At 37.9% G+C, this 14190-nt stretch overlaps 1 protein-coding gene across 6 annotated transcripts in view; it reads right to left on the reverse strand.

Moving 5' to 3' along the window:
• Nucleotides 1-14190, reverse strand: part of LOC127174319 (tripartite motif-containing protein 16) — a 53458-nt gene that overhangs the window by 37070 nt on the left and 2198 nt on the right. For 3 of the 6 annotated variants that reach the window (XM_051124706.1, XM_051124708.1, XM_051124705.1), the window contains exons 4-5: nt 12758-12917; nt 12570-12617 (exon numbers count right to left, since the gene is read on the reverse strand). The exons of 2 other annotated variants lie outside the window; for them this stretch is intronic. In XM_051124706.1, coding sequence (XP_050980663.1) covers nt 12570-12617; nt 12758-12917 — 208 coding nt within the window. The remainder of the gene's footprint in view (nt 1-12569; nt 12618-12757; nt 12918-14190) is intronic. One more of the 6 variants, XM_051124709.1, reaches the window with a different exon arrangement.

Here is a 14190-nt window from a genome sequence, read left to right on the forward strand (position 1 = left end):
ATGCTCTCCCTGCTCATACCCTTGCTAGGCTGCATGGATTGGTAGGGAGTGTTTGCCCAGAACAGAACCATACCCCCAACCTAAAATGTGCTAATTGTAAGTTATTTGACGATAGTGGTCCTGACAGAATTGGGGGTAGGGGTTTATATGAGTGCACTGTCTGTTTAAAGAAAGTTTACATGGCATTTTCTTTTCATCTAGCATCTGTATAATGCATTATAAAGCTGTGTTAATAAGCGTAACACAGCTTTGTGTACAGCAGAAACCAAGGAAACACTATCACAAATATTACATTAGCAGAAGAACGTCTTCAGTAGTACACTAACCGTGCAATCCATGCTGCTGTGTACATACGAGTATCGCCACACATCCCGGTAACTGACCAAAATGTTCCTCGTAGTTGTCATGGACTTTGAGTTTGTTTTCCCACATGTTCCCTCACCTAGTTTCTGTCTCTCTTTGATTATGTCACTATGTTCAGGAGTGACTTGTCAATTATCTTAATTTCCTGTTGTATATTAGTCCCAGTCTGCTCAGTGTGTGTTGTCTGGTATTGAGTAAATATCTCTCAATATTTTTGGCTCATTTTTATTACATGTTAGAAATTGAAATGCAACATTTTAAAAATGTATTCCTTTTTAATTTGAACACTGTCTTCTGCTTCAGTTCTGCTTCTAGGTAATAAACTGTACTGTTACTGTAATAAAACCATGGTTAATTTTCCTAAACATTGTTGGGTTTCCCACCACTGAGGTCTGTGCTTGCCACATGTTTCTGTATTTGGTTGTGTTGCAAGTATTTGCATCACATGTGCTGTCAAACTGATGAAGATGTTTTCTTAATTTGTGTCACACCCCTGTGGACTGTTTTGTGGGTTTCGCCCTTCTGTGCCCTTATTTGGTCCTTCCTGTTCCGTTTCTTGTTAAGTCTTCATTGGTTAATTACCCACACCTGTTTTGGTCTCGTTAGCACCCCTTTATAAGTTTGATTCAGTACCTTGGTTCTCGTCTGTTCTTAATGTTATGTGAGTGTATGTTTCTCTGCTGTTCCTGTGCCTGTACCTTTACCCTTGTTTGGATTTTATGATTAAAGCCCGTTTGTTATATTTCCTTCTCCTCGGCTCCTTCCTACACACAACCCTGACAATTTGCTGGTGCCTTTTCTATTTGCATGTGTTTTTTTTAGTTGCAGTGTGTAGAGCTCTCTCGGCCACCGTAGCTTTGTCCATATACTTACATGAGTGTTTCTCGTAGGCAGGCCAGCTGGTGTAAAAGTCTCTTTCAGCATCCATACTGGTAGACCCAGGCTGTGATTTCATCGTTACTTCTTAAGTACAAGTAAACACATTTCACATTTGAACAAACAATGTATTCATCCTACACATTTATGTTCCTGTATCTAGTCATTCTAGTCTTGAATCCTCACCTTGTTATATCTTGTCTTGTCATCTTGTCTGCCTCCTGCCTGCCCTGGACTTCTCGCCTGTCATGGATTTAACCCTTTGCCTTGTTGTTTTGAACTTTGTTCACCCCTCAATTGAACTCCAGCCTGTCCTTCTGGAGAACCCGTTTGACACGTCCCATTGGATTACGTTCATCGCTGATCGACCCTCGCCTGTTTTACAGATTGCTCGTGTCTTGCCCCAAAATACCTGTTGCCAATGTTCAACCTAAGCCTGTGTATGACCACATCTTTGTTTGTTCAATAAAAGCTATGCACTTGCATCCGTCTCCCTCACTCCGTAACACAAACACAATTAATGTACCCATTTCAAAGAAAAAGTATGTTATGTTATATCTTTTGGAGTAAGGGCGCCGCCATCTTTCAGTAGCACAGGGTGTGACGTCACGGGGTTGATTTCCTCTGTTGGCCAGTGAAGTAATACAAGCATTTCTTTACTTTTTGAACACACTAATGTGATTTTAACAGTAACTGATTACATGTAATCTGGATTACATCATTAGATTCCAAAAATTAAGTACTTGTAATTAGATTAATCTAAATTTTAAAATACTCGGAATCTGTTACAGTTACTTTTTTATTGATGACATAATATTGATGACATATTACTCACACAATAGCAATAAATACACATTAAGAAAGTCTTCAGTTTTGTGGACATTCACTTAAAGACCAGTCACTAGTCCAGTGTCTATAATTACACAGAAATTTGAGAGGCCACACAGCATTTGACCAGCGGATTTACAAAAAAAACATTTCAGTTTTAAGAAGTGTTTTCACATTAATTTGACTACTAATCACTCAGTAAGGTACGTTTTTTTAGCAATATATGTGTGTGTGTGTGTGTGTGTGTGTATATATATGTATATGTATATGTATGTGTGTCTTTGGAAGGCTTTCATCCTTTAAACGCATCAAATGCACAAATTCACATTGTTTCATGTAATGAAGGGATTCCCAGAGATTTTATTTGATGAGTGAGAGATGAAATGTAGTTGCAACAAACGCTTTAACTATAGTAGTGGAGGACTATTATTCTGTTGCGCTGAAGTGAAGGAGACATGATGACGACACCATTTGATCTTTGCTTGACCAATCAACAGAAAGGAGTGTCTCATTCCCTCCCACACGTGGAAATCAAACATTCACACTGTTTATCCATTTTCTACCTCAGAATGTAAAAACAAAGAACAAAGTTCTTATTTCAGATGAAGACACAAAACTCTTATTTACTGAAAATGTAGTATTTTGTCATATGCAAATCATAAAGCAATTTTCAGATGATGTCAGTAATGTTAATAATATGTTAGACCATGTACTCTCATGAGTTATTATACAGCTGATTAATAATCTAGTGCTGATAACACACATGATATAACAGTGGTTCTCAACCTTTTTTTGCAGTGGGCCGCACTATGTCCAAGTTCAAGTCTCACGGGCCGCATATTATTTACATATGACGTCATCAACGCTCACTAATCAGATATTATGCATCTAAAATTATTACAATTAGATGTATTATTATCATTAGAGAGTATAATTCTACTTACCATTAATGGGACACCTGATGTTGTCGGGAGCCGACCAATTTGGTGAAATTCGGCTCAAAAGGAGTAACAGCACAATGAAGTTGTGACTGTAAGTTGTAGTCTGTAAGACGCGCACGGAAACGTGACTTGATGCGCGTCATTGCAGAAAATGTGCGTTCGCAAATGTATGTGGATCCAAATATGGAAAGCACTTTTGAACTTAATAATCTGAGGTTTTGTCCAGAGATGTTTCGCCACATTTCTGCAACTGAGGATGATTGCTGCTCGGTTTGGCTGTCCTCTTGCCTGAACATCCATCAGTTCATCTTCGTGCGCGCGGCGAGGAAAACCGAAAGTTGCAGCCAAGTCCTTGATTTTTTCCACAGGGAAAGTGAATGGCTCTCTGATGAAATGTCCTGCATATTTTATTTTCTCAAAATCAGAAAAACGAGAGATGAATTTTTCTTGCATTTGACTGACAGTTTTAACGAATCGTTCTCTCTGTTGCATGTCCAGTACACCATCACACGCGTCATTCAGAAGTGGAAAGTGAGTTAGATCACTATCTTTAAGTTGTGCAGTGTACAGTCCTAGCTTCATTTTGAAACTCTCAACACAGCCCAAGAGGTCATCAACATGTTTTCCGTCACCTTGAAGTTGCAGGTTCAGCTTGTTTAGGTGAGCTGTGACGTCTGCAAGAAAAGCAACATTTGTTTTCCACTCATTGTCTCTCAAGACTGGAAATCTTTCTTCTTCGCCGATGTCATTAAGAAAGTGAACTATCTCGGGGAGTACAGCCAAAAAGCGATTCAAGACTTTCCCATGACTTAGCCATCTCACTTCACTGTGCAGAATGAGGTCTCCGTAGGCACTGTCCAGTTCGTCCAACAACGCAATAAAACGGCGGTGCATTAAAGGCCGCGTTCGAATGAAGTTGACCACCTTGACCACGGTGTCCATAACCTCCACGAAGTATCCATCTACTAACTTGCTGCATAGTGCTTGCTGATGCACAATACAGTGAAATGCCAACAAGTCAGGGGAGATTTTTCGCATTTCAGCAACGAGACCCTTGTGTTTTCCCGTCATTGAGGGCGCACCGTCAGTAGTGATGGAGACAACTGAGGATGCCGGTATGTTCATGTCTTTGCATGCTTCACTGAGTGCTCTATGAATATCCTTGCCCCGTGTTCGTTCGTGTAGCGATTTCGACGCAAATAAATCTTCTGTAACCTCAAAGGTCTCTATATTCACACCTCACCCAAATGCAAAGCTGAGCAACGTCTCCGATGTCTGTTGATTCATCCGCTGCCAAACTGACAGCTGAAGCAGTGGTTAGCTTAGTTTTTAGTTGTTCTGTCAAATTTTCAGATATTTCAGAAATTCGACGAGTAACTGTGTCGTTGCTGAGCTGCAAACTTTTTATCCTAGGAATTATCTCGTTCTTGTTGCTCAGATCATCAAACAGACATTGTGTTTCCAGAAAACAGTTCTTAACTACCTCCCCATCACTGCATGGTTTGCCGTGTTTGGCAAGGAGCCAGGAAATTTTGAACGTTGCTAATGTCACGGCCTGAGACACTTTTAAGCTAGCTCGCATTGTATTCTGTTCAGCGATGGCATTTTTTTCAAGACTAGTTATCTGGAAAGCTCTTTCCTGAGATCCAAGTGGATATTTCTTGTCAAAAGTTGCGTGGGTGGTATCGAAATGTCTCTTCACATTGTAAGTTTTGCATACACCCAGTATTTTTCTACAGAGCAAGCAGAAAGGCTGTCCATCTCGCTCGTTGACTGCAAATTGATTCTTCCGTTCTTCAAGCACTCTCCTACCTTCATTGCTGATGCAACGACTCTTTTTGTTTGCATGTGTTCCTTCATTAGTATTTTCCTCACATCTTTTTTCTCCTCTAATAACAAATTTGTCCATTTTGATCGTTAATTGATGACTGTTTTAAATCTGTCAGAGCGCGCGCGCTTGTAATTGTGTGCGTTAACTGTGTAATTGCATCAGTTCATAGTCAGTTCTGCGCATATATGAAAACATGATCACCAAAATGATTTTATGTGACAAAAATATTGTTCAAAGTTTGTTTAATACATTTATTTGTTTAATACATTTTAAAAAATGAATTGTAAAACCATTTATTATTCTTTTATTTATTTTTAATTTATTTGTTTTTTTTTTTTACGTGGTCAGCATCGCGGGCCGCATTTGCATTTGTGACGGGCCGCAGGTTGAGAACCACTGTGATATAAGAACAGCTATGATATATACAGTATCTGCGAGAGTGATGATCAGACTGATGTTTGGAGATCATCAACATCAGCAACACTGCTTGTAGTTCTCCATTGTGTCATCCCAAATATAAATATGCACATGTATAATATTTCCATATTTGCAACATATTGTCATATGAAGTAAAAAGGCCCATACAAATATGTATATGTATGTAAAATACATTTTGGACATATATGACATGTACATGTATATCAATCCTAAAATCTGTCAATGCATGTTGTTATTAAATAAGTAAATAACAGCTGCTGACAAACAGACAGTGACTGTAATTAGCAAAGATTTAATGGAGAATGACTCAATCTGACAAACAAGAGCAGAACCACACACACACACACTCACTCACACACACACATGTTGGGTTTTCATGTTTTATGGGTTCACCCTAACCCTACACCTACACCTCACACTAAACTACAGGCAAATGTAGCTGACACGGCAAATGACACGAGAAGTGTAAACCTAATAAACCATTGTGGGGGAATTACAGTTACACCACAGAGAGACCAGTGTGCTCAATGAAGACGAAAAGTGTGGAGTTCAATGAGTTGACAGAGAGTTTACTGAAAACAGAGTTCTCCATACTTCCAAAGGCTGTAGAAATGAGGAAGATGAGCCAGTTTTGAACTTAGGAAACAGAAACACTAGTACTTACAGTCATATTGATGTCATTTCTACTGTATAGGTTAACAGTATAGAAAATTATAGAAAATTCTTAAAGACTGTATATCTTGGAGACTAAGTTCCATTAAGCAACTATCAACTATAGTAAGTCATGAATCTCATCTGGGCAGCTGTTGAACAACCCCTGAAAATACACCATTAGATAAAACATGAAAGGCAATCTCTTTTCCCGTCGAGGCTGAGCTGCAGCACATCACTCGAACAGAACAATACATTCACACACAGCACAGAGCATGATTTAACATATAGAGTTTAACATATAACAATTAATTATTAGTATATTATATAGTTATATAATATATGATATAACTATAAAATATATTCAGATGAATTATTACAAAACATATACATATTTATTTTCTGTGAGTCAGGCTCACATTTTTGTCCTTATAAACCAAATATACCAGAACACACACAGATACTCTACAGTCTATTCTGATTCATCAGCACAGTTTCACTGATGATCCAATATTAACCCAAAACCCAGGATAGAGCGGCTGAGTGAATGTGGTCTGGACTGTGTGGATGAGGCTCATTGTGTCAGAGACGCTGTAGAAGGACAGAGTTCCTGCACTGTGATCCACAAACACTCCTATTCTACTGCTGATGGACGTCACAGGGAGATCAGTCAGTATGTTATTGTGTCTGAATGAGTAACTGAAGGGAGAACAGATCAAACTCCAGGACTGATCATTGAATCCAAACAAACACTCATTACCCCGTCCCTTCCTGCTGATGCTCTTATATGACACTGATATACACACACTACTATATTGACCAGGATTACACTGCAGCTCCCAGTAACAGCGTCCACACACACTCTCTCTACACAACACCTGACGCACATCAAATCTGTAGAGTGAGCTGATGGGAATCTGATGGAGATAAAACACATCAGAATCAGGAATTATGAATCTGTTTGATGTTTTCATGTAGCTGAACTCTTCATGTTCAGTGTATCATCAGTGTGTCAGTACAGATAAGCAGATATCCTGTGCAAATCATCATTTACATCATCAATTATAAAACTCTTCTTTCGGTTTTCCGGTTATGGCGGCCACCTGAGAAGACGTGCCTCACGCTGCTCTGTCTTAACTACTATAATTTGCTACTAAAAATACTGCCATTTACAACAAAATGTGGTAGCATAGTGTTGATGTGAATACTACAATGTCGAAGTCTGGCAAATTAAGTAAAGAAAATACCAAATCGACAAAGCAGCCGAAGTTAACTGTTTATCGCGTTTGCGGTGAGACACAGAAAGGTAACGAAGATGTGGCGGAGGACGAGACCAGTGGAGAAGGGACACTTGAAGGGGTGAAGGCGGATGCAATACTGGCTGCCATAAACTCCATGAAAACTGAGTTTTCATTCAGATTTGATGGAATCATGATGGCAATGAAAAGTATGAAGAAGGAAATGAATGACTGCAATGAACGAGTGTCGCAGGCAGAATTGCGGATATCAAATGCGGAGGACGACGTTGCTCACTTGCAAGCTAAAGTAAACAAGTTGGAGTCAAAAAACAAGTCTCTGGAGGATAAACCCGTGGACTTGGAAACCAGATCCCACTTGAATAATTTGAGACTGCTGGGCCTGCCGGAAGGTGCCGAGGGACGGGATCCATGCTCCTTTTTGGAGAAGTGGATTCCAGAGGTGTTGGATGCTGTGACGTTGCAGTCTTCAGGTATTATTGAAAGAGCACACAGAATCAGACAAATGAAGGACTCCAAGGCGCTGCCAAGAACGCTGATAATGCGGTTTCTGAACTACAAGGATAAACAGGCGGTCATCGCAGCTGCACAGGCTAAAAAAGACATTTGGTACAAGAACCAGCAAATTCGTTTTATGCTGACTTGGCCACTGGAATACACCAACTGAGGAAACAGTTCGACCCAATCCGCCAGGAACTGCGTGACTTGGGAATCCGACACGGAGTGGTTCACCCAGCCAGACTGTTGGTAACTTACAAAGAACAGACCCGTAGCTTTAAAACACCAACTGAAGCGTGGGAGTTTATCAAGAAAATTCAGGAGGACACTGGCACAAGTTAAAATGAATGGTAGAACATTTGCATAGTATAGCACTTTGAAAGTGCATTAGCGTTCAGAAGCCAGTCTCTGGTAGAAAAAAAAAATACTTTCAAATATACATGTTATGATTAGGCTGTATCAGACATGTGTGATGTTGTTTAAGTTAATAATAAGAAGAAATTTGTGGAATAGATTTAAAGTAAATGGGTTGCAGATGAGTGTTATAAGATAGAGGGGGGATCTCACGGGAGTGGGAAAAGTGTAGTTCATGTTCACTGTGTTGGATGTGGGTTCAAGCATCCAGGTTTGCCATGTTTCCCTGTATTTTTATTTTTATTTTTATATTGAAAGGTAATCTATCTTTATCATTTTTCAGAGGTGTCTCAGGGAGTATCTCTTAATTTTGTTTCTTGGAACTGCAGAGGTCTACAACAACTCAGAAAAGTTAAACAAGTCATGAATAAATTAAAGGAAATGGATTCCAAAATTGTGTTTTTACAAGAAACACACCTATTAAAAGAGAATGTTATAAGGATAAGGAGAAGATGGCAGAGTAGTGTATTCTCAATATCATTCTCATCACAGGCCAGAGGAGTTATGACCCTTATTCATGGTACAGTCCCATTTCAAGTGAAACAAGTACTCAAAGATAAGTTTGGGAGATATTTAATAATTCAAGGTTCTCTCTATTATCAGAAAATTTAAATTTAGTAAACTTGTATGGCCCCAATACAGATGACCCTAAGTATTTTGTAGATTTGTTTCTTACTCTTTCAACATTAGCAGGATTATACATAATAGCAGGGGATTGTACACTGAATCCCTGTATGGATAGATCCACAGGACTGGATCAGTCACATAATAAATGTAGAACAGCTATTCTTCATTTAATCGATGAATTTAGTCTGTTGGATATTTGGAGAGAACTGAAACCACATGCTAAAGCCTATTCTTGCTACTCAAATGTATTTAAGACATATTCTCGAATAGATTATTTTTTAATTTCTTCAGAATTACGGTCCAAAATTCATAACAGCTTCTACGATAATATCGTGATCTCAGATCACGCCCCATGTTGTATAGAATATGTGGATAGAAAATTACCAAAGACCCGGCTAGATGGCATTTTCAGCATAAATGGTTACAAGATGAAGAATTTGTGAAATATATAGAAAAACAGATAGAAGAGGGTTTTTTTATTAATACTACACAGACTTCTGCTTGTACAAAGTGGGAAGCATTTAAAGCTTTCCTCAGAGGACATATTATTAGTTACACAGGCTCAAAATAAAAAAAAAAAGGTACGTGAGAAGAGAATACAGTTGGAACATAAAATAAAGACTCTTCAGGAAAAAGTTTATGAGAGAAGTGATCCACAAATGCAAAGTGAGTTACTAATTCTAAGGGCTGAATATGATAAACTGACCACCTCCAGTCTTATGAGACTAAAGCAATCTTTCTTTGAACAAGGAGATAAATCGGGTAAATTACTAGCATGGCAGATAAAACAATTGGAGGTAAAAACACCAATCACAACTGTTATAACAAATGGAGAGGTTGTAGTGGATCCTGTAGAAATTAATGGCGCCTTTAGAGGTTACTATAAAGAATTATATGATACAAAAAAAATGAGACTAATTCACAAAATTTAAATAGGTTTTTAGATGAACTGTCCATACCTCATCTCCCAGATGAACATAAAGAAGATCTGGAGATGGAAATTAACAAAGAAGAAATAGGGAATGCTATCGATAGTATGAAGTCAGGAAAAGGGCAGGACCAGATGGTCTCCCAATAGATGTGTATAAAAAATTAAAAAATAAACTGCTAACTCCACTTCTGGAAATGTTTCTGGAGGCATTTCAGAAAGGCAGTGTCCCACCCTCTATGAATAGTGCTCTAATTATCTTATTGCCAAAACCAGGTAAACCTTCTAACAAATGTGAAAATATGAGACCCATAAGTTTGTTAAATTCTGACCTCAAGATAATATGTAAACTTTTGGCAAAAAGGTTACAAAAATTATTGCCAAACATTATTAATAAAGATCAAAATGGATTTATAATGGGAAGACAGGGATTCCATAATGTAAGAAGGGTATTAAACATTATTCATACTAACAAAGAAATGTCAGATACAGCACTCCTATCATTAGATGCCGAAAAGGCCTTTGATAGGGTCGAATGGCCTTATCTTTTCAGTGTTTTAGAAAGATTTGGATTTGGAGATAACTTCATAAAATGGGTTAAAGTAATATACAAAAATTCAACTGCAGAAATCTTGACTAATAGAAATATTTCAAAACCAATAAAAATTAGTAAAGGATGCCGACAGGGTTGCCCACTCTCTCCTTTGTTGTTTACACTAGCAATTGAACCTCTTGCAATTGGAATACGTTCAAATCAGCAATTCTGTGGAATAACAATAGGACAGACAGAACACAGAATATCCTTGTATGCTGACGATGTCATTCTATTCATGTCAAAACTAAGTAAATCAGTTCCGGCTGTGTTACAGCTAATTAAAACATTTGGTGATATCTCTGGTTATAGGGTAAACAACACAAAATCTTCTATATTACTGCTAAATTCAAATGAAAGAAGAAATCCAATTTTAGAGGTAATTCAGTTTAATGTTGTTGAGCAGTTTAAATACTTGGGAGTACAGATTTTGCCAAGACTGGAAAACATTGTTGATGCCAACTATGAACCTTTAATGGAAGAAATTAATGAGTCAATTGATAGATGGATGTCACTACCAGTATCTGTAATTGGGAGAATTAATATTTTAAAAATGAACATACTACCCAAACTACTTTATTTATTTCAAAATATTCTGTTACCACCACCTTCAGATTTGTTCTCAAAAATCAAAACCATGTTTGTCAGATTTATATGGAACAATAGGAAGGCAAGACTTTGTTTGTCTTTGTTGTATTTACCATTTGACAGAGGAGGTTTAAAATGTCCAAATTTATTGCGTTGGTACTACTGGGCTGCACAGCTGAGGTCTATTATGTTCTATTTTTCAACAAGTGAGTGTCCACATTGGATAGAAATGGAATCTCATAATCTAGCCCTACCTCTTCCCTCATATATATATTTGGACACAGCAAAAAAATTACGGAAAAGAACTAAAGACATATGTTAAAGATATGGTATGATGTACAAAATTACTTAAAAGACTCACATTCATTATCTCAATATAGTCCAATATGGGGGAATCAGTTCTTTGTACCAGGAAGAGCGGATGCAACGTTCAAATTGTGGGAATCGAAGGGACTTAAAATGATTCAAGATCTCTATTTGACAGACTCTGATATTATGATGTCTTTTGAGGAGTTGAGGCTTAAATTCAGCCTTAATAGGAAACATTTTTTCAAATACCTCCAGCTGAGAAGCTTCTTTAAAGCAAGTCAAGATAATGCTCTCAGTAGACCACCACTTTCATCTTTAGAAAAAATTATGATAAAGGATAATCTGAGAAAAGATATTATATCTGAATTTTATGAGTTGCTAACAAGTTACTCACCTGAGAATTCACAATATAAGTTGAATGCATGGAAGGAAGATTTGCAATTAGAAGTTTCAGATGAAGATTGGAAAGGAGCTTGTACTAAAGTTCACACAATGTCTATAAATACACGCCTTAAACTTATACAGTATAAATGGATAATGCGGATGTATGTAACACCAGTTGAATTAAACAGATATAATAAAAACATACCAGACATATGCACAAAATGTATGGAAGTTAGAGGAAGTTTGTTTCACTGTATTTGGCAATGCAGAAATATTCAATTATTTTGGGAAGAGGTAAAAGTCATAATTGAAAAGATAATTTCAAAACAAATTTTACTGGACCCTAAGCTTTTTCTGCTGGGCTTATACCCAGAGAAACATAATTATAATAAAAGTGAACAAGCATTTATAGATCTCAGTGTGCTTTATGCCAAAAAATGTATAGCTCTGTTATGGACTAAGATGCACAGACCAAGTACTAATCAGTGGATAAGACAGATGTTGTCGAGCCTTCCATTAGAAAAGATAACATACATATTAAAGGCCAAACAGTATGTATTTGAAAGCATATGGAGTCCTTTCATTAATTATATTAAAGATTTGGATTTAATGGATGAAGAAGTGGATGACTAATCTTTATGGACAAAAGCAGTTCCAACCTCATAGATTGATAAAATCTTTAACATATTTGTTTCATTTAGTATTCAGTATGATTATAAAAGCCAATTTTGAATAGATTACCATGGGCTAAAACAGGAGTAACATTTTGTTCAGTGTTGTTGTGTTTTTCTTTTTGTTTTTTTTTTTTTTGTTTTGTTTTGTTTTTTTATTTTGATTTATTCTTCTAGAGTAAATGCAGCAATCTTGTGGTTGTATGGTATTTGGAAAAATGTATGATTGTAAATGGCTGTATTTCAAAGTGTTTAAAAAAAAATGAAAATAAAATAAAAATATTGTGGAAAAAAAAACCCTCTTCTTTCACCTTCTACAGGAAGAACATGAACACACTCAGTGAGTTTTTCTGCTTGTTTTCTTACTGACTTACATTGTAGGAAGTCGTTCCTGGTCCTGGGAACAGTGTTGGTGAATGTGACTGTGGAAATCAACAGACATGAACAGTGTGATTCTCATGATCCTGCATCCATTCCTAACACATTTCTAATATGATGTTCTCCATGATATGAGATGATGATGGACTCGTTTCTGAGAGCAGATGAATCTCCAGGACTTTACCTCTGTCTGAGATCTTCTTGAGCTCCTCTTTGCAGAAATCCTCCAGTTTGTCTTTCAGCTGATGGACAGATTCTCTCAGACCATCAAAAGAGAAGAGAGAACTGAAGAGATCATCATTTCCGTCTGTAGATTCAGGAGGTGCTGAGAGAGACTGGAAACTCTACAGAAAACAGAAATCAAAACTCATCAGCTCCACACTTCACCCAATAACCTGCACCAACATCAGATTTGACTCGACTGATCTTTAGTAACTCAATCCTGTCAGGGTTCTCCCCTGACAGTCTTGTCTGTGTTGTCTTTGTTTCATGTTTCTATGTTTGTGTTGTGTCTGAGCACATGGCTCTGTCTTTGTTGTTGTCTGCCATGTGCTCCCCTTGTCCTGCCTCCTTGTTACCCGTTGCTACGCCCCCTTGTTTAGCTCTCGTTTGTCTGAGTGTTCTCACCTGGTCCTCATGTTCTCTGCACCTTTATATTGTTCTCCCTTTCCCGCTTGTTTTGCCAGGTCATTGTTCTACTTTGCTGTTCTATAGTCTATGTTTGCTAGCTTGTCTTCCCGTTTGTGATACTGATTATTCCTCGTCTAGTTGTTCACTAAATACTGTCTCTTGTCTGTCTTTAGTCCAGTCCAGTCTTGTCCTGCAGGCCGAGCTCCTGGTTTGCTCCCTCATCTACAACGCAGCCCGACCTGTGCAGTGCCTGTGAGAGCACGTGTGTGGAGCGGCTATATCCTGTGTTCCTGTCGGGGGACCATTGCTAACATCTAGCCTCCAGCTGTGCAGCCTTCTCATTCCTCTAGCCCTTTGCCATCCTGGGTTGGACCCAGCTCTGCCTGTTCCCCCTGCCTCTCGTCATTGCCTATTGTTGGGACCGTGCACTGCTCCCCTCCTCACTTTCTCTTTTGTCTTGTCAATCATTCTGTTAATAAACTGTCACAACTCATTCTGCATTTGAGTCCTCCTTCAGATATCATGACAAATCTAGCACTTTCACAGCATCAGCTTCATTCTTCTCATATTCATTATATCACATTAGAGCTACAGATTCTAGTATTTGACACTTACACTGTATGTGAACTTTCTAGGAAATAGTTTGGATGATAAAACATCTGCTAAGAACATAAATGTCCATCTAACAGCTCAAACACATCAATGGAGTCTCATTGTAGGGTTGAGTAGATTTGATCAGGAAAAGCAGCTCAAATCTATGATTAGATTGACCATTATTTATAACTTTAGACACTGAAACTTCACAAGGACCCTTAAGACACAATCAGGTTTGGTTTGGTTTCAATACACTGAAGCGTCGCTCAATCACTTCAGGATTTCAAAATTCTGGACAGATTCTCAGATCACAGATTCTAACACAAAATTAAGCATTAACTTAAGCAAAACTGCATTATTTGCGACTAAATTTTTCACAACAAATGTTAACAT

Source organism: Labeo rohita, chromosome 12 (genome assembly GCF_022985175.1).
Source record: "Labeo rohita strain BAU-BD-2019 chromosome 12, IGBB_LRoh.1.0, whole genome shotgun sequence".
Lineage (NCBI taxonomy): Eukaryota > Metazoa > Chordata > Actinopteri > Cypriniformes > Cyprinidae > Labeo > Labeo rohita.